The sequence below is a fragment of the Chelonia mydas genome, chromosome 14 (genome assembly GCF_015237465.2).
Source record: "Chelonia mydas isolate rCheMyd1 chromosome 14, rCheMyd1.pri.v2, whole genome shotgun sequence".
NCBI lineage: Eukaryota > Metazoa > Chordata > Testudines > Cheloniidae > Chelonia > Chelonia mydas.
The window spans coordinates 30,731,982-30,759,592 of record NC_051254.2 but is presented as its reverse complement, the minus strand read 5'-3'; the positions used below and the strand labels follow the sequence as shown (position 1 = coordinate 30,759,592).

General features: G+C 48.5%; 1 protein-coding gene across 1 annotated transcript; it reads left to right on the top strand.

Annotated features, from left to right (window-relative positions):
* Window positions 1–289: 289 nt before the first annotated feature.
* LOC102939677 (zinc finger protein 2) lies at window positions 290–26,812 on the top strand. Its single transcript, XM_037913587.2, has 7 exons — window positions 290–486; window positions 2,554–2,667; window positions 3,841–4,864; window positions 20,005–20,038; window positions 20,906–21,020; window positions 22,439–22,552; window positions 24,343–26,812. The coding sequence occupies exons 2-7, from the start codon at window positions 2,589–2,591 to the stop codon at window positions 25,446–25,448; spliced, it is 2,472 nt and encodes an 823-aa protein (XP_037769515.2). The 5' UTR covers window positions 290–486; window positions 2,554–2,588; the 3' UTR covers window positions 25,449–26,812.
* The last annotated feature ends 799 nt before the right edge of the window (window positions 26,813–27,611 follow it).

Sequence of the window (27,611 nt, the reverse complement as noted above, 5' to 3'; positions counted from 1 at the left end):
ATAGGGTAAATAGCTCCAGCATGGCTAGTGGGCACCTGGCCAAGGGGCTGCCCGGAGCCCTGGCTGACAGCAGGGGCAGGTTTCTCTGGGGTCTCAGTCTGGAGGTTTCTCTCTGCTCAGGAAGGAGGGAAGGATCCGGGCCGATACCCCAGCCCCCTTTCTGTCCCAAGAGGAGCACAGGCCGGGGGTTTGGGAGGAGAGCCCATCAGCTGTGGCCACCAGAGGGCCCTGGCCATGGCCACAGGCGGGCGGCCAGTCTCTCCATGACCAGCTGATCTGCCTCTTTTTTTCCGGATATTGAGGGCTGAGCTTCCTGGGTCAGAGACGTTGCAGAATCTGTAACAAACAGCTGCTGCTCCTAAGTGGGGTGTGTGCGGTGAGAGTTCTTCCCTAAGGTCTCTCTGGGCCCAGCCGGGGGGACTTTCTCCGGGGGCTGGAACCAGCCCCGGGCTCTGCCGCCACCAGCCCCTGAGCCGGAGCCTGCAGGTGAGGGGAGAGACCCGTGGCTGGGGCTGGGCAGGAAAGTGACTCGGCACCAACGGCCCCTCCTCGCCCCATCTCTGCTCCCGGGGGGGGCGGGGGTCTGCGAATCCCAGAGCTGCTGCTGCTGCTCCCTCTCCCCCGGCTCTGCTTCCCTGAGCGCCTGCAGGAGCCGAGCCAGCTCCAGGAGAGCGACCGCCCCGGAACTGGGTCAGGGACGGAGTCTCCCGGGAAGAGTTTTCAGAACTCAGCGCGTTGGGTTCACAGTGGGAGTCGAGCGGTTTGGAGAATCCGGCTCCAATTGTGGGTGGTCAGTTCTTGGAAATATGGCCCCCCAGTCTCCCTGCCGGAGGGGTGGTTGGGGAGACAGAAACTAAAGCTGGGGACAGGAGTCGGGTTTGCCAAATGTCCAGACAACTTGGGAGCACAAGTGCCAAATCCCACATTAGGAAATGACACAGACACTTTCTCACTCACTCTCTCGCTGTTTTTTTCTGGAAGCTGTTAGCATAGACAAAGCTCCAGAAACTCTGAGCATTAGTTAACTCTGGTGTAACCAGGGTGGACTGGAGAAGAAAGGGATGAAATTTTGAAAGGGAGTGAGACTGAAAATCAGCTGTAACTTCAAAGGGATGAGATCTGCTAGGCCCTGACCCATCACCCCTAAGTTTTTGGCTTCTTTGACCTTAGTCTGGCACTATTTTGTGTTCCAGTTTTCAGGCATTATAGAAAATCTCTTTGTAGTCCTGTCCCCAGTTACCCTAGGTCAGTGTTTAAAAGAAAGCCCAGGGAGAACACACATCGTTTATTTTGTATTGGGGCAGCACCTAGAGCCAGGCCAGGGACCAACAGTTTTGAGCAAACTTGCAGTAAATGACAGACCCTGTCCCAGCTACATTCAGATCCCTTCATTCCATGCAGGTACAGTACTTTGTGGGCTTTTTAATTTAACCAATACGGATATAACAAGAGCCAGTGCCTGGAATCTGAACCTGAAATGAGGTGCATGTATTTAATAGTGAGGGAAATTAACCCTTGAAACTAGGGATGTGGTGGCTTCTCCTTCACATGGCGTCTTTTTTTCAGGACTGGGGGGGGTCTATCGAAAAACTAGAGCTTAGCCAGAAGATACTAGCCTGATGCAGGAATCCGTGGATAGTATTCTCATTGTGCAAGGCACACCAGATGGTTATGACGTTTCCTTCTGGCCTTAAAATCTATGAATTTATTAATCTAATTTGATGATTCAAATGCATTTCTGTGCAGGTGACATCTTTCCAGTTAGATCTTTTTACAGCATATTCAGCAGGTACTTACGGAAACAGAATAAATTACTCAGAATATGCCAGGTTTCCAAGGGCGATTATTTTCAACAACTTAAGTGGTCAGAGAGTTCATTATGAAGTTGACGAATACTTCAAGTCACTCTTAGTACTTAGTGCTGGGCCTAAATCACTGGTGCTCAGTGCTCTTTGAGGCATGACTAATTATTTTAAAGAGATACTGGCTCATCAGATCTGAGCACATGAGAGGAGACAAAAATAGCCTGTGGAGTGGGTCTCAGGAGATCTGGGTTCTCTCCTGGCCAAGCGTGTCTGTGGGCACGTCACAGTATTTTCAGCTCCCATTTAGTCACATACATGAAGTGACCAGTTTATTAAAACTGCTCGTCTCCAGCACTCCAGTTCACAGCCCCATACTCCAAACTTCAGGGCCAGAAGACCTAGCCAGAGTATGAGGCACTTAGATGCAACAGTGATGGGACCACATCAGCCCCAAGCTGGATAGCTTTGTCCAGAGCGTGACTCAGGTTATGATGCTAACTTATTAGGTTGCTATTTCTTCTTTGTCTTTGCACTTTTGTTCCCTACTGGAATTGTGTCTGATAGCACCAACATCCCAGGTGTGACTCTTGCTATGGTCTTGGTAAACATTTGTCCATGTTTTGGGATGAAACATTCCTGCATCTGCACAATGATGAGAGAGGAATGGGTTACATTTCAAGGAACTTTTTTGGAGTGACTCCTCAGAAATATGTAGTGAACCTTCACCCATTGCCCTTCCCATGAACAGGGTTTCAGTTTCCTAAATCTCCGAGGATTCCTTGGATGGAGCAAGAGGAAGAGCCATACATCCTGGATCTCCAGGTCTCCTCAGAAGAGGAGATCTCAAGTGATGCTAGCACAGGTGAGAGATTTCCACCACAGCCCTGTGAACTCCCCAGGTTCTATCTCATCTCATCCAGGTCAGGGCTGTCCCCAGCAGGGGTTTGATCCTCATGGCAGACATTGCTTCTCTTAGCTACATAGATTCCAAGGCGAGAAGGGACCACTGTGATCATCTAGTCTGACCTCTTGTATAACACAGGCTAGAGAACTGCCCCCAAATAGTTCCTAGAGCAGGTCTATTAGAAAAACATCCAATCCTGATTTAAACATTGTCAGTGATAGAGAATCCACCACAGCCCTTGGTAAGTTGTTCCAATGATTAATTACTGTCACCAGTAAAAATGTGTGCCTTATTTCCTGTCTGAATTTGTCTAGCTTCAACATCCAGACACTGGATCGTGTTAGACCTTTCTCTGCTAGACTGAAGAGCTCATTATTAAACATTTGCTCCCCATGTAGGTAATTATAGACTTTGATCAAGTCACCCCTTCACCTTCCCTTTGTTAGACTAAAGGAGCTCAGTCTATTTAGCTTGTCATTACAAGTCAGGTTTTCTAATTCTTTATCCCCCTTCTTGGGACTGTTCTCTTACCCCTCTCCTATTTATCTACATCCTTCTTGAATTGAGGGCACCAGAACAGGTCATTGATAAAAATGTTAAATAGTGAAGGCCCAAGAACCGATCCCTGTGGGACCCCACTGGAAACACAGTTGCTTGATGAGGATTCCCTGTTTACAATTACATTTTGAGACCTATCAGTTAGCTAGATTTTTTTAATCAATTTAGTGTGTGTACCATGTTAATTTTATACCATTCTAGTTTTTTAATCCAAAATGTTGAGTGGTATCAAGTCAAACACCTTACAGAAGTCTAAGTATATTACATCAACACTACTACCATTATCTTTCTTCCCGTTTTCTGGAACTTCCCCAGTGCTCCAAGACTTACTGAAAATCAGCATTCCCACCCACCCAGCTCCCTCCCCTCTGAGTGTTTGGGTGGGATGTGAAGCCAATTGACTCCCTCTTCCCTCACCTTGAGGGAAGGGCATGGGGGATTTAGTTCCTGGTTTTTCACTCTCCCCATCAGTTATTTTGATTTGTTTTCCCTACTCCCCTGTTCATCTTTCTGAGGTTCCTTCCCTCAGACACAGGGACTGACTCCAGTCTGGATTCTCTCTCTCTGTCCCAGCAGGCGACGGGATGGTGAGTGAGAACGAGGAGGAGAACCTTCAGCAGGAAAGTCCCAAGCCAGTGGAACCGCACAGGTTGGTAGCAGGAGGATGTGAAGGGAACGTTTCCCAGAGCCCTGATGAGGGAGAGGCCTGTGAGAGTGAGGACAGGTCAGAAGAGCAGCAAGTGGAGAGACTGGCTGTGCCCAATCCCTGGGAGGGGAGCTACCAGGAGCTTGGAGATGCCCAGCAGGCCCTGCAGGTGGGTGGGAAGCAGAACAGCTGTGCCGAATGCGGGAAACACTTCTCCCGGCGCTCGCACCTCGTCATCCATCAGCGCATCCACACAGGCGAGAAGCCCTACCAGTGCTCTGAGTGCGGGCGCCGCTTCAGTCAGAGCTCCACACTGATCAGCCACCAGCGCACCCACACAGGTGAGAAGCCCTATACCTGCCCTGACTGCGGGAGGAGCTTCAGCCAGAGCTCCACGCTGCTGACCCACCATCGGCTGCACACCGGGGAGACGCCCTACAAGTGCCTGGACTGCGGAAGGAGCTTCAGCCAGAACTCCACCTTCATCATCCACCAGCGCACCCACACCGGCGAGAAGCCCTACACCTGCCCCGACTGTGGCAAGAGCTTCAGCGTCAGCTCCTACCTCATCACCCACAACCGCATCCACCGTGGCGAGCGCCCCTACAAGTGCCCAGCCTGTGGGAAGGGCTTCATCGACAGCTCCACCTTCGTGCGGCACCAGCGCACCCACACGGCTGAGAAGCCCTACCGCTGTGCCGACTGCGGCAAGAGCTTCAGCCTCAGCTCATACCTGGTGAAACACCGCACCCTACACACAGGTGAGCGGCCCTACAAGTGCACCGAGTGTGGGAAGCGCTTCGGTGAGAGCTCGGACCTGCTGCGGCACCACCGCACCCACACGGGCGACAGGCCCTTCCAGTGTGCCCAGTGTGGGAAGAGCTTCGGGGAGAGCTCCACGCTCACCCGTCACCGGAGGACCCACCAGGGCAAGGATGCACCCGTCTACTAGCCACAGTGCTTGGCACAGCCCCAGGGCCACAGGGCAACAGCTGCCCCCCTCAGCTTATTGACTGCAGAGGAGGCAGAAAAGAAACCCCCATGAGATTTCATTGCCCGGAGTCACCAGCTCTATTGATATTTGGTGTTTCTCTTATAAAGCCCCAGCTCACAGAGTCCTGTGTTCGTTGCACAAGAATCCTACTTTCACTTAAAGTGGGGGGGAAGGGGAAGAAAGAAAAAAGTGAGTTTCTAATCCTTATGGTTGTGGAGAAAACTCCAAAAATATTACTCTCGAGGGCTCAGAAACCAGAAGTCAAAGAAAAAAAAGAACCACAAATGTATTGTTTCAAATCTCCTAAGTTTTTGAGGGGGCAAGGGGCCTGACTTGTAATTTTTGAACGCTTTGGGTTGATGCTGCTGCGTTGCAGGGCCAGAGCTGTTTTCTATGCCTTAACTAACTTTCTTGACTAGAACAAACAAAAGTTCTGACCATTATGTTTTCAATTAGTGGACCATATTCACAAGAGTAACTACTGTAACAAAGTTTTAAATGGGAATTTCTTGGTTTTTTTTATTATTATTTTAAGAAAAATAGTATGTAAAGACATACTTCCCCAAGTTACTTGAATCCTACAGGTTCAACTAGAAGAGTTTACAAACCCCATAGACTGTGCTTGTAACTCTAAAGATTCTGCATCGCTAGGAGTGGGGTTTGTGTCATATTGGCATTGACTTGAAGGGGTTAATAGAACCCTGGTATTACTGTTACAGCATTAAATGGTTAATTGTGGTTTGCTTAAATTGACTGGAGACACCCATTGTAACAACCATCACAAAATGCATTTAATCCTTTTATTAAAGAACACACGAACTATTAGCCATTGGATGAACAATGTAATGAGGCCTGTGGTGGATTCTCCATCAGCTGGAGTCTTTATATCGAGATCAGGTGTCTCTTTCTAAAAGATATCTGGCTCAATCAGAAGGTATTGGTTGGATGCAGGAATTGTTGGGTTAGACTCTGCAGTTTGTGTTATGCCAGAAGTCAGACTTGATGATCAGAATGGCCCCTTATGGCCTTAAACTCTGAACTGTAAAAAGGAAGAGCTGGATGGGATTTTCAAAGCCACACAGAGTATTTGGATGCCCCAGTCCCATTTAATTTAATAGGAGTTGGGCCTCCAGAACCTTTAGGCAGTTTTGAAAATCTTGACCTTAAAGCATTTGACATGTAAAAGGTGAAGTAAAACCTCATATGGGCAGTTTCCCTCATTCCCAATCCCCTAGACTGAGTGGACTCTTCTATAGAACAAACTTTTAGTACTAGTATTATGGCCCAAAGTCAGTTGTAGCCTCTGAGTAGCTGTTGACACAAACTGATACTGTTTCCTCTTATGACAAAACAAATGCACACACAGTTGGGAGAGAGAAAAATAGCAGATGATAGCAAAATGCAGCTTCTTTCTCTCTGCTTGTGATTGAGTGGCTGTGGAATCGCGGGCACGGCGGCGCAGCACACAACTTACCGGAAAGCTGACTGTATTTTCAAAATAAAAAAGCCTGGGCAGTGGTGGCAACATGTTTGAGGCTTGTAAAATACTCGTTCAAAAGTGCACTATTTTTGCCCCTCAATGTGGCACTGGTGTTGCAACTGCTGCCTTCTGGTTGAACAGTGGTTTGAGCATATTTCCCAGAGGAATTTTGCAGCATCTGGGTGAGTTTAATATGAAGTCCTGAACTAGCATCATGAACAGTCGCGCTGACCAGAAGAGCATATCTGATATCATCTTATTAGCTTTTCTCTTCATTTCAACACTGTTCATCACCCAGAGCATTTGGTTCACTGGCTGTTTGCCTCAATAAACACAGAGCGATCTCTGCTTCATGCAGCGATACAGCTTCAACACGTGTGAAAACCTAGAACTGCCCCAATACATCCAACATTCTCCACCATTAGCCACAGCGACCTGGCAGACTTCCCATAATTGGGTAAAAGCATCATGGCTGTTTCTTCCCTCACTCGCTGGAGCAGCTCCACTGACTCCCGCCAGGTTACTCCCGATTTATGCTGGCATGAGGGAGAGGCAAATTGCCCTGGTGACTCCAGTGGGGTTACACCTGATTTACATCACAGTGAATGAGATGGGAACCAGCCCTGGTGACTCCCAGTGAGGTTACACCCGATTTATACCCTGGTCAGTGACAGCCCCATTGACTCCCAGTGGGTTCACACCTGATTTATACCAGGGTGAGTGGGAGGGGAGTTGGTCCCATTGTGTACAGCTTGCCTTCCTGGTCTGGCAGTGCTGGGAGGATGGAGTTGTCCTGGCTACTATGTGAGCCGGACTCTCGTTAGGCAGACGGTCAGAGGAGGAAGTTAGGGAAGAGGCAAGAAATCACAGGGAGGAAACTGGCACAGTATGGAGGCAGTGACAGAGAGCGGGAACCTCCAGCTGCAGGATGCTCAGGAGTTAGCTGAAGCCAGCGGAGGTGGGGACGTTGTCTGGTTCCCACTCAAGGATGAGAACAACAGGACAATGTAACAGAGGCTTCAGGAGGTCGTGGAAGCACTTTACTGCAGGTTTTCAAAGGAGGCTGGGTAGCCACCTGCTCTGGATGGTTAAGGCTTAGGTTGACCTGACTCTGTAAATCAATTATGTCTGTGTCTCCACTAGAATGCGGCTTCTGCCAAAGTCAGTGGCCTGCTCCACCAACATGACAACTCCATCTCCACAAGAGGTGTAGCACTTATGTCGGTGTACTTAGGGTGATGCAGTGTCCGTGTAACACTGCGTTACTTACATTGGCTGTTGGCTGTCATTCTGTCATCAGTGGGGGCTCACAGCTGGAGCCGTGAATGTCAGTTTCACTGCTGGTAGCCTCCCAGCTGTGGAACTGAGCCCAGAGTGGGGCAGACAGCTGCCCTGCCCCCAAGCTATCAGCCCAGCACAGGGCTCACAGCTGGAGCCCCACCAATTTTAACTAGTTAAAATATATTTTCCTGTTTCAATTAAAACATGGAGCACTGTAGGGCCTTCTTATAGTATTAAACAGTAAATCACCATACGTAACTATCAATGTTACTGTACCCTCTCTGGAATGGGGGACCTTCCAGATATCAATGAATGTTTAAGGGTTGTGTGACGGGTTTGGTCACAGAGACGCCTTTGGGACTGTCACCTGATGTGCTGAGACTACCTCTGAGCCCGTTTTCTCTGCCAGCTTGGGACTTAAGATCCCTGTCTTGTTGAGCCAGACATGGCAGCTGGCTGCAACACAGACCCAGGGTCTGAACCACGCCCCCAAAGCTGCAGACTTTAACCAAAAACTGCTCAGCAGGTCACCTTTCTCCAGCATCCAGGGACCCAGTTCCCAATGGGATCCATCCAAACCCCAAATAAATCTGTTTTACCCTGTATAAAGCTTATACAGGGTAAATTCATAAATTGTCTGCCTTCTATAACATTGGTAGAGAGATATGCACAGCTGTTTGCTCCCCCAGGTATTAATCACTTACTCTGGGTTTACTAATAAACAAGTGATTTTATTAAGTATAATAAGTAGAATTTAAGTGGTTTCAAGTAATAACAGATAGAACAAAGTAAGTTACTAAGCAAAATAAAACAAAAACACACAAGTCTAAGCCTAATACATTAAGAAACTAATTACAGATGAAATCTTACCCCCAGAAATGTTCCAATAAGCTTCTTTCACAGACTGGACTCCTTCCTAGTCTGGGTCCAGCAATCACGCACACCCCTGTAGTTACTGTCCTTTGTTCCAGTTTCTTTCAGGCATTTCTTTGGGGTGGAGAAGCCATCTCTTAAGCCAGCTGAAGACAAAATGGAGAGGCTTCCAGGGCTTTTATATTCTCTCTCTTGTGGGCAGAAACTCCTTTGTTCTTCTGTGCAAAGTCACAGCAACAAGATGAAGTTTGTAGCCACCTGGGCAAGCCACATGTCTGTAAATGTGAGTATATTTATATCAGAGTAGCAGCCGTGTTAGTCTGTATCCGCAAAAAGAAAAGGAGTACTTGTGGCACCTTAGAGACTAACAAATTTATTTGAGCATAAGCTTTCATGAGCTACAGCTCACTTCATCGAATGCATTCAGTGGAAAATACAGTGGGGAGATATATATACACAGAGAACATGAAACAATGGGTGTTACCATACACACTGTAATGAGAGTGATCAGCTAAGGTGAGCTATTACCAGCAGGAGAGCGGTGGGGGCGGGGGGGACCTTTTGTAGTGATAATCAAGGTGGGCCATTTCCAGCAGTTGACAAGAACGTCTGAGGAACAGTTTGGGGGGGGGGGGGGATAAACATGGGGAAATAGTTTTACTTTGTGTAATGACACATCCACTCCCAGTCTTTATTCAAGCCTAAGTTAATTGTATCCAGTTTGCAAATTAATTCCAATTCAGCAGTCTCTCGTTGGAGTCTGTTTTTGAAGTTTTTTTGTTGAAGAATTGCCACTTTTAGGTCTGTAATCAAGTGACCAAAGAGATTGAAGTGTTCTCTGACTGGTTTTTGAATGTTATAATTCTTGACATCTGATTTGTGTCCATTTATTCTTTTACGTAGAGACTGGCCAGTTTGGCCAATGTACATAGATTCACAGATATTTAGGTCAGAAGAGGGGCATTGCTGGCACATGATGGCATATATCACATTGGTAGATGTGCAGGTGAACGAGCCTCTGATAGTGTGGCTGATGTGATTAGGCCCTATGATGGTGTCCCCCGAATAGATATGTGGACACAGCTGGCAATGGGCTTTGTTGCAAGGATAGGTTCCTGGGTTAGTGGTTCTGTTGTGTGGTGTGTGATTGCTGGTGAGTATTTGCTTCAGGTTTTGGGGCTGTCTGGAAGCAAGGACAGATCTGTGAGAGGGATAGGTCGTCCTTCAGGATAGGTTGTAGATCCTTGATGATGCGTTGGGGAGGTTTTAGTTGAGGGCTGAAGGTGATGGCTAGTGGCATTCTGTTATTTTCTTTGTTGGGCCTGTCCTGTAGTAGGTAACTTCTGGGTACTTTTCTGGCTCTGTCAATCTGTTTCTTCACTTCAGCAGGTGGGGATTGTAGTTGTAAGAATGCTTGATAGAGATCTTGTAGGTGTTTGTCTCTGTCTGAGGGGTTGGAGCAAATGCGGTTGTATCATAGAGCTTAGCTGTAGACAATGGATCGTGTGGTGTGGTCTGGATGAAAGCTGGAGGCATGTAGGTAGGAATAGCGGTCAGTAGGTTTCCGGTATAGGGTGGTGTTTATTGTGACCATCGCTTATTAGCACCGAGGTGTCCAGGAAGTGGATCTCTTGTGTGGACTGGTCCAGGCTGAGCTTGATGGTGGGATGGAAATTGTTGAAATCATAGTGGAATTCCTCAAAAGCTTCTTTTCCATGGGTCCAGATGATGAAGATGTCATCAATGTAGCACAAGTAGAGTAGGGGCATTAGGGGACGAGAGCTGAGGAAGCGTTGTTCTAAGTCAGCCATAAAAATGTTGGCATACTGTGGGGCCATGCAGGTACCCACAGCAGTGCCACTGATTTGAAGGTATACATTGTCCCCAAATGTGAAATAGTTATGGGTGAGGACAAAGTCACAAAGTTCAGCCACCAGATTTGCCGTGACATTATTGGGGATACTGTTCCTGACGGCTTGTAGTCCATCTTTGTGTGGAATAAATGGACACAAATCAGACGTCAAGAATTATAACATTCAAAAACCAAAAAAGAAAAGGAGTACTTGTGGCACCTTAGAGACTAACAAATTTATTAGGTGCCACAAGTACTCCTTAGAGACTAACAAATTTATTTGGGCATAAGCTCACTTCATCGGATGCATTCAGTGGAAAATACAGTGGGGAGATTTATATACACAGAGAACATGAAGAATTGCCACTTTTAGGTCTGTATCCGTAAAAAGAAAAGGAGACTCCTCCATTTCTCCTGCTCAGCATTCTCCCCTGGAAGCCCCACCCATGCTCCATCCCTGGCCCCGCTCAGCCCCCTCCCCAAGGCCCTCCTGCTCACCACTAACACCTCTTTGCCCCCTCCCCCTCTCCCCACCTGCCCACCAGCCAGCCAGGCACTCACTGCTCACATGCACTTCTTCACCCCTTCCTGCAAGGCTCCCATGTGGGCAGAGCGGGGACAGGAAGAGGCAGAGCCTCAGGGGAAGAGGACTAGCGGGACCAGGGCCTTGGGGTGGAGCAGGGCAGGGCCACAACTGGGGCACCCACCCTTTCAGCAACGGTGTGCTCCAAAGGCGGCGGGCAGGCTATTTGGGGAGGCTTAGCCTCCCCTGGCATCTTATACCCGCTGCCTTTGAACGAAGGTCTTTTGTGTCCTTGCTAAGTGCCTCTAATCACTGGCCCATCCTCCCTCTCTGGGTGTGTACGCAGAAGAGCTGACAAGCTCCATCAACCCTGGCTGGAACAAAGTGGAGAATGAAGAAATACTGTGCACAAAGATTTGTCTGAATTTGTTGTCTGGGTGAATGAGGATGTGAACTTCATTAGCACACATCTCCACACAAAGAACATTTTAAGCTTAAATTTCCACTGAAGGCAAATTTAAAATGATGCATTCAAGTGCAAATTTCACTATGTCCACTGCGTTGATTAGTTGCTTACATCATCCATGGAGGGAAAAGAAACAGTTTCTCTCTAAACCCTAGTTTTAATAAGTCTTGGTACACTGGGGACTGGGAGAAAGCTTATACTCTGCCAATATTTAAAAAACGATAAACAGGATGAATTGTAGGTCTGTCAGCCTAACATCAATCCTGGCCAAGATAATGGAACAGCTGATATGAGATGTCATAGTTCAGGACAACTGCATTTACATTCTGTGAACTAGCAAGGGCACCCACTTTTAGACTTCGGGCTCCCAGCTGTTGCTTCTCTTGGGCAGAGACCCACATCCTTCTCCCTCCTGACTGGGGTTTTTCCCAGCTGCACAGTTCCCTGGCTACAATGTGCTATCCCCAGCAAGCCAGACTGCCTAAACAGACCAGCATCCATGCTCTGCTCTCTCTCTAGAGGCTATAAACAGCATAATTGCCCATAGCTGTAAATTCCCACATAGCTCTTCCTAAGCAAGCACATTTATTCTCAGGGTGAAAGCTCCCCCATCCCTTGGACAGAAGGTCTGAAGAGCTGAAAGAAGGCCCTGAGTCCATTTAAACTCTGGGTATTTTTCCAAAAGTCCTTTCTTTCTCTATTGATCTCTGGAGAATCCAGTTTGAAACAGTATAGATGAGCTATATATACATGTAGTGGAGAGGCACCTCTCTGGAGGTGTTACAACCTGATTGAATTTGCCTAATTCTTCCACCACTGTTCTTAGTTCCTGGAGGGCTGTGGTCTCCCTCTCCCATGGAGTTACATACAATCCTTGGCCCACAATGATACATGAACTTAATACAGTAAGATCTCACAAAGATATTGAAAGAAATTGTCATATCTGTCACATGGGACTTGATTAATAAAGAATTAAAGGAGGGTAATAAAAATAATGGCAATCAACATGGATTTGTGGAAAATAGACCTGGTCAAACTAACTGAATGTCTTTTTTTTTTTTTTTTTTTTTTTTTTTGTCCGTTCCTTTGCTGACCAGTGGCTTTTTCAGGACATTTGGTCTCCAATTTGATGACGTTCGTTGTGCTTATGCATGTAGCCAAGGAGATGGCAAGCAGGTTGTCATCTTCTCCCCCAGTTTCCAAGAGAGTACATAAAGATCCCCCAGTGTTCCAAAGGAGTACACAAAGATCATGGCAAATACCACACTAACGCTCCCCCCGACTGACAACACCCCCCGCGCTACCAACTAAAATCAAGAAAACCCTTCTGCTGTCATACCACAGCCCTCCTTGCAGAAGATAAGGACGTTTGCAGCAGATGGTCTGAAGCCTGGGTGGCTGCCAACGTACCAAACAAAAATCTAATCAACAACCCAAGCGTGCAAGTGCCGGGCTTCTCCTTCCCACGGTGCATCAGGACAGTTCTAAACCATATCCACACCCAACATGGAAGATGTGCAGACTTAGTCCATAGATAGAAAGTGAGGGAATCACCAAACTGCGACTGTGATATGGTGCAAACTGTCAGACAAATAACGGATGACTGTCCAATCTATGCTCATCCTGGAGGTGTCACAGCCATGCTCTGGACTGAATAATAGACCTTAAAATCCAACTGTAGCCCTCACCGTTGCTTTCACTGTTCCACTATCGCCAAATGAAAGAAGAAGAATATCTTTTTGATGAGATTACAAGTTTGGTTGATAAAGACAATACTGCTGATATAATATACTTAGACTTCTGTCAGGTATTTGACTTGATACCACATGACATTTTGATTAAGAAACTCAAAAGATATAAAATCAACATAGCATACATTAAATAGATTAAAATCTGGCTAAATGACAGATCCCTCAAAATGTAATTGTAAATGAGGAACTTGTGTTTCTAATGAGATTCCACGGGGATCAGTTCTTGGTCTAGTGCTGTTCAACATTTTTATCCATGATCTGGAAGAGAACCTAAAATCATTACTGATAAAGTTTGAAGATGACACGAACATTGGGGGAGTGCTAAGTAATGAAGAGGACAGGGCACTGATACAGAGTTATCTGCATTTCTTGGTAGATTGGGCACAGGTAAACAATACGTTTTAATATTTTATTTTACCTCTATATTTGGTGCTCCTGGCATACTGTATCCAGTTCCGGTGCTCACAGTTCAAGAAGGATGTTGATAAATGGAGAAGGTTCAGAAAAGAGCCACAAGAATGATTAAGGGACTGGAACATGCCTTACAGTGATAGACTCAAAGAGCTCAACCTATTTAGCTTAACAGCGAGAATGTTAACAAAGAGAATTGTGACTTGATCATAATTTATAAGTACCTATACGGGGTGCAGAAATTTAACAATAAATGTTTCTTCAATCTAGCAGACAAAGGTATAAGAAGATCCAATGGCTGGAAGTTGAATCTAGACAAATTCAGACTAGAAATAAGATGCAAATTTTTAACAGTTCAATTAGCCATTGAAACAACTTACTAACAATTGTGGTGGATTCTTGATCACTGACAATTTATAAATCAGGTTTGGTTGTTTTCTTAAAATACATGCTTAGCAGGAACTAATTCAGGAAAGTCCCTTGGTCTGTATTACATAGGAGGTCAGACACTAGATGATCGCAGTGGTCTCTTCAGGCTTTATAATCTAGTTTGGACCTTGGCTTGTGAGCTTCATCCTACAGTATCTGAGTACCTCCCCATCGTGTATTAATGTCAGGCTCATAACATGTCTCAGAAATATCACTACCCCATTTTACAGATGAGGTACAGAGACATCAAATGATTGATCTAACGTCACACAGCAAGTGACAGGAAATTAACCCAGCTTTTGTACCTCCCAGTTCATTATAACCACAGTTATAATACCAAGCTCTTTTCATGAATATATCTTAGAGACTTAACAAAGGAGACAACCTTCATTACCCACATTTTACATAGGTACTGAACTAGTTTGCCCAATGTCACCCAACAGACCAGTTGCAAAACTGTGTATAGAACCCAGCTCTTCCGGCCCACTATGCTAGTCACTGCCCATACAAAGTCAACCCTCTCCCACATCCCCTGATTGCATATCCAACACAACCTACTTGTCGGGATCCCCAGTCTAGTGGCCTACCCACTACTCCTCTCCGAGGCATTTCTCTCTGCGAACAAACAGCTGATAATCTCTGATCAGAGCACAAAGAGGGATTCGAGACATTTTAACATGAAGTTCCCAGAGTAGGCAAGTATTTTCATAACTACAAGTCACATTCGTCCCCCAGGAGAGTTGCTGGGAAAGGAATCGTTCCCCTCCCAGAGTGAACGCATGGACTTAGGTGTAGCTCTTAGCCCTGGTCTACACTAGGACTTTAGGTCGAATTTAGCAGCGTTAAATCGATGTAAACCTGCACCCGTCCATACGATGAAGCCCTTTTTTTCGACTTAAAGGGCTCTTAAAATAGATTTCCTTACTCCACCCCTGACAAGTGGATTAGCGCTTAAATCGGCCTTGCCGGGTCGAATTTGGGGTACTGTGGACACAATTCGACGGTATTGGCCTCCGGGAGCTATCCCAGAGTGCTCCATTGTGACCGCTCTGGACAGCACACTCAACTCAGATGCACTGGCCAGGTAGACAGGAAAAGAACCGCGAACTTTTGAATCTCATTTCCTGTTTGGCCAGCGTGGCAAGCTGCAGGTGACCATGCAGAGCTCATCAGCAGAGGTGACCATGATGGAGTCCCAGAATCGCAAAAGAGCTCCAGCATGGACTGAACGGGAGGTACGGGATCTGATCGCTGTATGGGGAGAGGAATCCATGCTATCAGAACTCCGTTCCAGTTTTCGAAATGCCAAAATCTTTGTCAAAATCTCCCAGGGCATGAAGGACAGAGGCCATAACAGGGACCCAAAGCAGTGCCGCGTGAAACTTAAGGAGCTGAGGCAAGCCTACCAGAAAACCAGAGAGGCGAAAGGCCGCTCCGGGTCAGAGCCCCAAACATGCCGCTTCTATGATGAGCTGCATGCCATTTTAGGGGGTTCAGCCACCACTACCCCAGCCATGTTGTTTGACTCCTTCAATGGAGATGGAGGCAACACAGAAGCAGGTTTTGAGGACGAAGAAGATGATGATGATGATGATGAGGTTGTAGATAGCTCACAGCAAGCATGCGGAGAAACCGGTTTTCCCAACAGCCAGGAACTGTTTCTCACCCTGGACCTGGAGCCAGTACCCCCCGAACCCACCCAAGGCTGCCTCCTGGACGCGGCAGGTGGAGAAGGGAGAAGGTATTTTAAAATACTATACATGGTTTAAAAGCAAGCATGTGAAAGGATTAATTTGCCCTGGCATTCGCGGCTCTCCTGGATGTACTCCCAAAGCCTTTGCAAAAGGTTTCTGGGGAGGGCAGCCTTATTGCGTCCTTCATGGTAGGACACTTTACCACTCCAGGCCAGTAGCACGTACTCAGAAATCATTGTACAACAAAGCATTGCAGTGTATGTTTGCTGGCGTTCAAACAACATCTGTTCTTTATCTCTCTGTGTTATCCTCAGGAGAGTGAGATATCATTCATGGTCACCTGGTTGAAATAGGGTGCTTTTCTTCAGGGGACACTCAGAGGTGCCTGTTCCTGCTGGGCTGTTTGCCTGTGGCTGAACAGAAATGTTCCCCGCTGTTAGCCACGGGGAGGGGGGAGGGTTGAGGGGGTAGCCACGTGGTGGGGGGAGGCAAAATGCGACCTTGTAACGAAAGCACATGTGCTATGTATGTAATGTTAACAGCAAGGTTTACCCTGAAAGAGTGTAGCCATTGTTTTATAAAATGTGTCTTTTTAAATACCGCTGTCCCTTTTTTTTTCTCCACCAGCTGCATGTGTTTCAATGATCACACGATCTTCTCCTTCCCAGAGGCTAGTGAAGATTAGAAAGAAAAAAAACGCACTCGTGATGAAATGTTCTCTGAGCTCATGCTGTCCTCCCACACTGACAGAGCACAGACGAATGCGTGGAGGCAAATAATGTCAGAGTGCAGGAAAGCACAAAATGATGGGAGGAGAGGTGGCGGGCTGAAGAGAGTAAGTCGCGGGCTGAAGAGAGTAAGTGGTGGGCTGAAGACAGGGCTGAAGCTCAAATGTGGCGGCAGCGTTATGAGAGGAGGCAGGATTCAATGCTGAGGCTGCTGGAGGATCAAACCAATATGCTCCAGTGTATGGTTGAGCTGCAGCAAAGGCAGCTGGAGCACAGACTGCCGCTACAGCCCCTGTGTAACCAACCACCCTCCTCCTCAAGTTCCACAGCCTCCTCACCCAGATGCCCAAGAACGTGGTGGTGGGGCCTCCGGCCAACCAGCCACTCCACCACAGAGGATTGCCCAAAAAACAGAAGGCTGGCATTCAATAAATTTTAAAGTTGTAAACTTTTAAAGTGTTGTGTGGCATTTTCCTTCCCTCCGCCACCACCCCTCCTGGGCTACCTTGGTAGTCATCCCCCTATTTGTGTGATGAATGAATAAAGAATGCATGAATGTGAAGCAACAATGACTTTATTGCCTCTGCAAGCGAAGGGAGGAGGGGAGGGTGGTTAGCTTACAGGGAAGTAGAGTGAACCAAGGGGCGGGGGGTTTCATCAAGGAAAAACAAACAGAACTTTCACACCGTAGCCTGTCCAGTCATGAAACTGGTTTTCAAAGCTTCTCTGATGCGAACCGTGCCCTCCTGTGCTCTTCTAACCGCCCTAGTGTCTGGCTGCGCGTAACCAGCAGCCAGGCGATTTGCCTCAACCTCCCACCCCGCCATAAACGTCTCCCCCTTACTCTCACAGATATTGTGGAGCACACAGCAAGCAGTAATAACAGTGGGAATGTTGGTTTCGCTGAGGTCTAAGCGAGTCAGTAAACTGCGCCAGCGCACCTGTAAACATCCAAATGCACATTCTACCACCATTCTGCACTTGCTCAGCCTGTAGTTGAACAGCTCCTGACTACTGTCCAGGCTGCCTGTGTACAGCTTCATGAGCCATGGCATTAAGGGGTAGGCTGGGTCCCCAAGGATAACTATAGGCATTTCAACATCCCCAACAGTTATTTTCTGGTCTGGGAATAAAGTCCCTTCCTGCAGCTTTTGAAACAGACCAGAGTTCCTGAAGATGCGAGCGTCATGTACCTTTCCCGGCCATCCCACGTTGATGTTGGTGAAATGTCCCTGTGATCCACCAGAGCTTGCAGCACTATTGAAAAGTCCCCCTTGCGGTTTATGTACTCGCCGGCTTGGTGCTCCGGTGCCGAGATAGGGATATGGGTTCCGTCTATGGCCCCACCACAGTTAGGGAATCCCATTGCAGCAAAGCCATCCACTATGACCTGTACGTTTCCCAGGGTCACTACCCTTGATATCAGCAGATCTTTGATTGCGTGGGCTACTTGCATCACAGCCCCCACAGTAGATTTGCCCACTCCAAATTGATTCCCGACTGACCGGTAGCTGTCTGGAGTTGCAAGCTTCCACAGGGCTATTGCCACTAGCTTTTCAACTGTGAGGGCTGCTCTGATCTTGGTATTCATGCGCTTCAGGGCAGGGGAAAGCAAGTCACAAAGTTCCATGAAAGTGCCCTTACGCATGCGCAAGTTTCGCAGCCACTGGGAATCATCCCAGACCTGCAATACTATGCGGTCCCACCAGTCTGTGCTTGTTTCCCGGGCCCAGAATCGGGGTTCCACCGCATGAACCTGCCCCATTAGCACCATGATGCATGCATTGGCAGGGCCCATGCTTTCAGAGAAATCTGTGTCCATGTCCTGATCACTCACGTGACCGCGCTGACGTCGCCTCCTAGCCAGTATCGCTCTGCCAGGTTCTGGTGCTGCATATACTGCTGGATAATGTGTGTGGTGTTTAATGTGCTCCTAATTGCCAAAGTGAGCTGAGCAGCCTCCATGCTTTCCTTGGTATGGTGTCCGCACAGAAAAAAGACGCGGAACGATTGTCTGCCGTTGCTCTGACGGAGGGAGAGGCGACTGACGACATGGCTTACAGGGAATTAAAATCAACAAAGGGGGTGGCTTTACATCAAGGAGTATTTCAGGCAGGGTTCCAATAAGAAACGTTTCAGAGTAACAGCCATGTTAGTCTGTATTCGCAAAAAGAAAAGGAGTACTTGTGGCACCTTAGAGACTAACCAATTTATTTGAGCATAAGCTTTTGTGAGCTACAGCTCACTTCATCGGATGGATAAGAAACGGTGCACCTAAGTAATTGTTCTTATTGGAACAAGCAGGTTGGTCTGGCCTCTGATTGATACATGGCTAGATTTACCTCGCTGCATCTTCTCTGTGAGTGACTGCAGTGTGACCTAGAGGAATGAGTCCCCTAGGTGAGGGGGGGGGGAAGAAGCAAATGAGTACAAAACAAATCTGGTCTATTTCTTGTTTTGATCCACTCCATCTATCTTTTACATCTTTGGCTGACAGCAGACGGTGCAGAAGGATTGCAAGCCACCCACATCTCGTGGGTGCTCGGCAGAAGATGGTGCATTAGGACTGCTAGCCATCCTCATCTCTTGCCTGCCTGGCAGAAGATGGTACAGTAGGACTGCTAGCAATCCGTATCGCCTGCCTGCTCACCATAAGATGGTTCAATAGGACTGACTGCGGGACTAAAGAGAATGACCTGATCAAGTCACTTCTAATGTAGTCCCTGCACTCATGTCTGGCCAGGAGCACCTCAGACATGACGATGACAGCTACCAGTCCTATTGTACCATTTGTTGCCACAAGGCAATGGGTTGCTGCTGCTGTGTAGCAATGCAGTACCACATCTGCCAGCACCCAGTAGACATACGGTGACGGTTACCTGAGCGGGCTCCATGCTTGCCATGGTATGGCGTCTGCACAGGTAACTCAGGAAAAAAGGCGCGAAACGATTGTCTGCCCTTGCTTTCACGGAGGGAGGGAGGGAAGGGGGGCCTGACGATATGTACCCAGAACCACCCGCGACAATGTTTTAGCCCCATCAGGCATTGGGATCTCAACCCAGAATTCCAATGGGCAGCGGAGACTGCGGGAACTGTGGGATAGCTACCCAGAGTGCAACACTCCAGAAGTCGATGCTTGCCTCGGTACTGTGGAAGCACTCCGCTGAGTTAATGCACTTAATGCACTTAGAGCATTTTCTGTGGGGACACACACACTCGAATATATAAAAACGATTTCTAAAAAACAGACTTCTATCAATTCGACCTAATTTCGTAGTGTAGACATACCCTTACACTCCATACACATACCTCAGCCAGCCGCCCCTCTGACACTGATCTGGAGTTTGTGTGAGTCGCCCACCCATATCCAGAGGCTGCTCAGGGAGGCGGACACCCCCACACTAGAGGGCTCTGATCACTGGGAAGGGAGGAGAAGCTGCTTTTCGTCTTTCCTTCTCTCAGCCTCATTTGGGCTTAGCATTTTGGAGAATGAACTTCCTGGGTCAGAGGCCAGCCGCTGGTGCATCCGGGAGCCCGGGCTGAGCCGCTGCCGCTCCCTAGCGGGGTGTATGCGGGGAAAGCCCTTCGCTAGCGCCCCTCTGTGCCCAGCCGGGGGGACTTTCTCCTGAGACGGAGTCTGCAGGTGAGGGAGAAACCCGGGGAAAGGGCCGGGGCCGGGCAGGAAAGTGACTCTGCACCAACGGCCCCTCCTTGCCCCAGCTCTGCTCCTAGGGGGGCGGGAGTCTGCGAGTCCCGGAGCTGCTGCTCACCCGCCCCCCCCCGGCTCTGCTCCCCTGAGCGCCCGCAGGAACCGAGCCAGAGCCGGGAGAGGGGCCTGGCCAGGGACCGAGTCTCCCAGCCCGAGGGCAGGGGGAGAGACTGGAAGGGGCAGCAGGAGTAATAAGTGGGGAGGGAGATTCCCTGTTCCCAGCCCTGCCCAGCTTCATTCACTGACAGATCTATTCCAGTCCTTGCAGGGAGCTGGGGTGGAAAATGAAGATGAGACAGATCAAAAATCCAGGGAAAATAAATTGCCTGATGCGCAGGGTCCGTGGGAACCATTCCTGGCCCTGGGAGAGTGGATAGTGTTCGAACATCACCAGGGCTTTTCTGGCTGTACCTCTTAGCCCTGCTGAGCCCGAAAGAGGGTCCCCTCTGCTCCTAGAAGCAAGGAGGCAGAAGGGGTGAGGACTGAGAGTCTGGAGGAGGCCACACAGGGGAAAAAATAAGGAAGCAGAACTGTGGAATTGTCGCTGGCACGGCAGGGTGACATTGCCTGGTTCAGGTTCCTTCAAGAGGTGTGTGCATTCACCAGGGAGACACTGGGGGTTTCACTCATGCGACAACGGGAAAGCATCACAGAGTCAGTCGTCCAACGCTGGACAAAGAGCTCTGCTAGAACAAGGAAAACAGCCTGATCCCTAATCAAAGCGAACAGAGCTGCCAGCTTGCTGTTCCTATGTCTGAGTAGGTGGGATTGTTCTAATGCAGGAGATACTTGCTGTTTCAGGGGCTGGTGACCTTCAAGGAGGTGGCTCTGTATTTCACCCAGGGGCAGTGGGAACTTCAGGACCCAGGTCAGAGAGACGACATGCAGGAGAACTATGAGTCCCTGATATTGCTGGGTAAGGATTCCTTTCTTCTCAGAAGAATGAGGAGATCTCTGAAGTGCTTGAGTCAGCACCAAGAACAGGGCCCAGCAAGCACATAGGGAGAGGCAGACACTGCTCTGAAGAGCTCACAGTCTGACTGTAAAGACCCTCAAAGCGTGAGGGGGAAACAGAAGCACCTAGAGGGCAAGTGACTTGCCCTAGAAACAGGCCACATCATTCGCAGGGCTCTGAATAGAACTCAGGTCTTCTGCATCATAGCCTATGTCTGCACGACAAACTAGGGGTGTGGTTCTCCTGCCTGTGTACACGTACTCCTGCTAGTTCTCTTTGAGCCAGGGTGAGTATAAGTAGCAATGTAGCCACCATAGCAGCAGCAGAAACATGGCTGAGCCCTGCCACTTACAAACCGGTGGGTCTATATCCATGCCTCTGCTGCCACTACCTAGCTACTGTGGCTACACTGCTATTTATACTGGCACTAGCTCAATGAGAGCTAGCATGAGGATGCGTCCACAAGCAGGGGAATCACACCCCGAGCTCGTTGTGTAGATAGTCATAGGCTAGTGTCCAGTCGATTGGCCCACACTGCCTCCATATGGGCTCATCATCCTTCTGGATGGAGTGATAGTGACCCCTGCGGGTGCACCTTCACTAGGAAAAAGGTGTGTTCTTACCCTGAGTTAAAGTCTATGGGGGAGCTTAATGGCAGCCTTGAGCTACTAAGTCCTGTGAAAACTACAGCCTGCCTTGTCTTCACTCGTTTTATCTTGTGTTAGTTAACCTGAGGTGCCTAACTTGAGTTAAGACCACACTTTTTGTCTGAGGGAAGACAAGCCCTATTAAAGTTGCCTAACATTTTCTGTTATAACTTTCCATCTTCAGTTGTAAGATAACTTTAACAAACTAACTGTTCAGACTCAAATTTCCTATGCTTGGAGGGGATGGCCATAAGGTCGGAGAGATGCTTTTCACTGTCTCCATGAAAATGCAGCCAGATTTGACAAAAAGTTATCAGCTGCAGAAAATTACCACTATGGCTGCAAAAGATGGAATTGCTTTGATTTTTTTTTATTATAAAAAAAGCCTATATCATACAAAAATATGTCAAAAGAATGTTATATTATTAAGATTGCAAAATCAAGCACTCAAAAGTTAGGAAATGCCAGGATTAGGTTCAGCCCTCTTATGCATGATCACAGAGTTTTTTGCGCAGGATCCTGCCTCATTCAGTGTTCTGGATGAATGCTGCTCACCAGACCTCTGACTGTCCCAAAGGGTCTCCAAGAGCATTTCCCCCTCTGTTACGGGTTTACCCAAGTTCACCACCAGCAAGGGAAGGAACTTGATTGAAATTATGGAGCTTTTTAGTAGCATCTATTTAATGAGTGTGTGACAAACTCTGATTTCTCCTCTTTCCTTTCTCTGAGTAGACTTTCCGATTCCTAAACCCAACGTGATCTCTCGGATGGAAACAGTGGAAGAGCTGGGTGTCCCAGATCCCCACGCCGCTAAGGAATGGGAGATCCTGAGAGTAGCCCCCACAGGTGAGGGGTCAGTATTAAAACAAGTAAGAAACCATTTGCAAATTGTGCTAACAAGATTCCTACAAAGACCCCGTGAGCTCCCCAGTTCTACCTCGGTCAGGATTGTCCCCAGCAGGTGTCCTATGCCCTCATAGCAGACGTCACTCACGGCCTCCCATCCAGCCTGACTGACATCTGGCAATAGCTCTCTTTCCTGAGTGTTCAGATGGATTGTGGAGGCAGGATTGGTCATCTTCTTTCTCTCCTCTGGGAAAGGGCTTGGGGGGATTCAGGTTGGGATCCATGAAAGGACTTAGGCATTGCAATGCTGGGCATCACAGGGCCTAACTTTTAGGCAGCTAGTAAATTGCAGGAACAGTATTGCGATTCACAAAGCCTGAGTTAGGCGCTGAGTTTCCCTGTGCAATGAATGGGTTGAGATAAGTGCCTAAGAATGGGATCCACAAACTCTAGCACCTCAGCTGAGCTAGCCAATGCGAGATGCTGACCAGAGGGGCGTGTGCTAAGCCCTGCCCCTCTCTCAGAGATAAGAGTCCAGGCTGTTGGGAGGTGCTTAGCTCTGCTTAGTGATACACCAATGGGAACCCCTCTCCTGGAGTCAGGTGGCTCAGGGGCCTAAGCTGTTTCTTGGGGGAATGAGGTAGGTGCTTATCTCACTCTACACAAAACCTCCAACTGTAGCCCAATGATTAGAGAACTTCCCTGGGATGTGGAAGATGGAGGTTCAGTTCCCCCTCTGCCAGAGAGGGCGAAAGGATTTGCACAGTCTCCACATCTCAGGAGGGTGTGTTTATCACTGAGCTATGGGATAGTTGGAGGTGGGACTTCCTTCGCCTCTCGTGGTGAAGCTGGCTGAAGAGTGGCTGGAGCAAGGGGGCTGGAGCCCGTGTCTCCCATCTCAGTGCCCTAACCACTGGACTATAGAGTCATTCTTTCTCTCTGACCTAATGACTATTCCACTGTGGATAAACACTTAAACAATCGTTGGGGAGGGAACGAGAGGACGAGAGCACACACAAACAGGTCTGTGTCTGTGGTCAGTGCATCCACCTGGGAGACTCAGGGTCCAGTGCCCTTGCTTCAGTAACTCTTTCATCATTTATCCGGAGTGCAGCAGCTCCAATGGGAGAGATGGAAAGAGCACCTCCTGCCACTGCCAATCAGAATATCCCAGAGCTGAGTGGCTGGAGCACCCTCTTGAAAGGTGGGAGGATTTGAACAGGGGGTCTTTCTCCCCTTTGGGTGTGGGGAATTGAACTGGAGTCTCCCACATCCCAGCTGAGTGCTCTAACCATTGAGCTAAAAGCTATAAAGTAGGTATTACTGCCACCTCCTCTGCTGGCTGGATTTTGAATGGGACCTGATCTTGGGGGCCACCTACTGGATTGGGCACTGCATGCATGTAGGCAGCTGAACACCTGTCTTCCCCTGGTTCATTGATCACTCTGGGGCTTCGGTGGGAGATGGGCGTCCAGATGCCTAGAATGAGGCAGCCGTGCACATGGCCAGAGGCAGGAACATAGGCACCCAGGGAACTTTCATTTTAAAAAACTTCAGTGTCAAGTGAGGTTAGGCGACTGGAATGGAGCCAAAACAGAGACCTAGGTGGCTAAACCCAAGATTTGGGGGCCTAAGTCTGGGGTTTAGGCACCTAAGTACCTTGGTGGATCTCACCCTCAGCACTTAGGCCTTCTGTTGTACCCATCTCCCCTTTCCCATTCCCCTTTCAATGGTTCCCTTTCCCCTGGGCACAGGGAGTGACTCCTGTCTGGATTCTCTCTCTGACCCAGCAGATGATGGGATGGGGAGTGAGCATGAGGAGGAGAATCTGGAGCAGGAAAGTCCCGAGATGGTGGAATTGGACATGATGTTGCTGGGAAGAGCTGAAGAGAACGTTTTCCAAAGCCCTGAACTTGGAGAAACCTGTGAGAGTCAGTGTGGACTGGAGAGGCAGCAGGAAAACCACCCAGATGAGAGACTAGGGATATCCACTCACCAAGGAGAAGGTTTTAAGGAATTCAACAACATCAGCATCAACCAGAGAACAGATAAGTCAGAAACCCAGAAAACATGCACTGAGTGTGAGAAAACCTTTTCTTGGAGGTCAGAGCTGCTAATCCATCAGAGACTGCATACGGGAGAGAAACCCTACAAATGCCTCGACTGTGGGAAAAGTTTCACACGAAGCTCAAACCGTAATGCGCATCAGAGGATCCACACAGGAGATAAGCCCTATAAATGCACTGAGTGTGGGAAAAGCTTCAGCCAAAGCTCACACCTGGTGAAACATCAGCGGCTGCACGTGGGAGAGAAGCCCTACAAGTGTACGAAATGTGGAAAAAGCTTCAGCTGGAGCTCAGACCTTATTGTTCACCAGAGAATTCACACAGGAGAGAGACCCTATAAATGCCTCGACTGCGGGAAAAGCTTCAATCGGAGCTCGAACCTTAACACTCATCAGAGGGCCCACATGGGAGAGGGCCCCTACAATTGCACCGAGTGTGGGAAAAGTTTCAGCTACTGCTCCTCCTTCATTAGACACCAGAGAACCCACACAGGAGAGAAACCCTACAAATGCACCGAGTGTGGGAAAACCTTCTTTGAGAGCTCGGCCCTTATCAGGCACCAGAGGAGCCACACTGGAGAGATGCCCTACAAATGCACCGAGTGTGGGAAAAGCTTCTTCGAGAGCTCCTCCCTTATCAAGCACCAGAGGATCCACACTGGAGAGAAGCCCTACAAATGCCCTGACTGCAGGAAGAGCTTCAAGCAGAGCTCATCCCTCATCAATCATCTGAGGACCCACACCGGAGAGAAACCCTACAAATGCACCGACTGCGGGAAAAGCTTCACTGTGAGTTCTGCTCTGATTAGACATCAGAGGATCCACCTGTGATCCACACCAGCTGCCAGTTTCCCTTTGGGGGCTTATGTGAGGCCTGAAGATAGGTCTGGGAACCAGAACAGGAGGCTGTGGATCCTTTGAGGTATTGGAAAGGGCCCTCAGAAAGCCTGCGTCTTTGGTCTCTTGTTATTCATTCAGTGACCTTGTCCCAGTCTGTCACTGAACAGAGCTGCCTGGAGAAAGACTGCTGTTTGGGCTGATTCAGGCAGGGACTGGATCTCACCAGGTGTCAGTATGGCATCGGGCGTGATGGGGCTCCAATCTCAGATGGGCTGTCTTGGTAATGCACATTATTAATGATTAGAAAAGACTGGCCCTTATTTTCTCTTTCCCTGGTGGTCTCTTCATCTTCCTCTCTCTTTTCCCTCTGTCCAGTCACTGGATTGAAGAGGACCCAGGAGAGTCCCTGAGAGAATGTACAGAGGTAAAAGAGAAAGCTGTGAATTCGAGCTGTCCAGTCAATGAAACACCCCCAGAGCCAGGGGGATCTGGGCATGAGTGTGTTGTGTCCCAGCAGGTCTCCAGGAGGTACCAGCTGGGTGGGGGCCTGCAGAGCTACAGGAGGAGAGGTGCCCAGCTGGCACAGAGGCAAAGCCAAGCCAGACATCAGGCTGATCTCCTGTGCTGGGGTGGATTTGGAGGGACACTTCTCATGTATCAGTGGAGACCCAAGGGGCAAGTATTGCTCAGGATCTGATTGGATGGCCCAGTGAAGGATTCCTCTGTGTTTCCTGTCTGTAACTAACTCACAGGGACCCATGTCTAAACACAGCTTGGAATCACATTTGGTCTTCACCCTAACTTCATCCCTAACTCAAGCGACCCAGCGACAATACAGACATAGGTTGTAATGAAGATGGAACCTAATCCAATCTTCCCTAAATGGGTTAAAAGCTCAGGCTTCAGGCTGTGTACAAGGACATAACTAGAGACCTTATGACCATGTTAAAGTCAGGTGAGCGAAATCTGTGCTGTAACCGGGACCTGAGTGATAACTGTTGTGTAGATGGGGCCTAGTGTCTATAACTGTTTTTCCTTGCAGGTGGGAGGCCTCAAAACTGAAGTTCTAACCCTGTTAATGAGCCCAGCTTGAAGCCTGGAACATGCCTAGGCTAGAGTATGGGCCCCTAACATGTTTATTTGCCTGTCCACCTGGGCAAGAAGAAACACTGTAATTACACAATCTGGCCAGAAACTCAGCCGGTGTCAATCAGTGTAGCTCTGACACCAATAGAGCAATGTCGATTTACACTAGCTGAGGATGTTGCCAGGTGATTTCTGTAGGAGCTCTGTATCGGGGCTGTCTGCACTCTCCATTTTCTGTCTGCCCTAGTAAAGAAGCTTTGGTTACTGTATGTGTGTGTGTCTGTGTGTTTATTGGGAACCCAGAGGGACTGCAGCCAGGTAACTGAGGAGCCCACAGCATTGGCCTCTAGGTGCATGTTGTGCATGGCGCATTGCCCAGTGTTTGAGGTCTGGAGACCCTGACACCCTGAGGCTCACAGTTTCCATTTATCTCTGAGTCATCCCTCGAGCCTGTCATTAAAAGACTTTTCCCAAGGGGCCCATCAACTCCAGAGCACGCAACTGGAGCAGGTTTTCCCCTGGTTTGGGGCAAATTGGTGCCAACTCTGCCAGCACAAAGATGCCCTAAAGCCAGCTTAACATTGCATTGGCTGGTGCGGAGGCAGAGAAGCAGCTCCTATACCACCTATCCTCTCTGTGGGTGGTGCAGAGACATGGCTACACCATACCCTGCCAGCCTCTGGCTGCTGTACTGGCCCTTTGGGGGCACTGGCAACCCATACAAGTCAGGCTGGTCTAACCTGTGTCTGGGGTCAAGTGCTCCTAGGATGGGGGGAAAATAAAAGATTGCTTAAATACACCTTTTCACCTCCCTCCTGAGTTGCACTGAACATGGAAGCCAAGGATCAGGGCTAATAAGATGTTTTAAATAGTGGGACTCATACAACAGGTGCTAAATGCCATTGGTAGATCACACTAGCTTTTCAGCAGATCTCAAGCTTCATCCTATCTCTGCCCATCATCTTTTCAACTCGTTAGGTCTTTTAGGGCATGGTTCTTATCTTCTGTAGAGCGTTTCAAAATGTTCTTTGTTGTTGTTTATTTAATTTCCTGAATTTTGTTAAAGTT

Bases quoted from the DNA above. Each gene is read 5' to 3' on its own strand.
- LOC102939677 (XM_037913587.2), top strand. From the start codon at position 2,589: ATGGAGCAAGAGGAAGAGCCATACATCCTGGATCTCCAGGTCTCCTCA. The intron at 2,668-3,840 runs GTGAGAGATTTC...TCTCTGTCCCAG, and splicing joins CTCAAGTGATGCTAGCACAG to CAGGCGACGGGATGGTGAGT. The intron at 4,865-20,004 runs GCCACAGTGCTT...CTCTGTGCCCAG, and splicing joins AAGGATGCACCCGTCTACTA to CCGGGGGGACTTTCTCCTGA.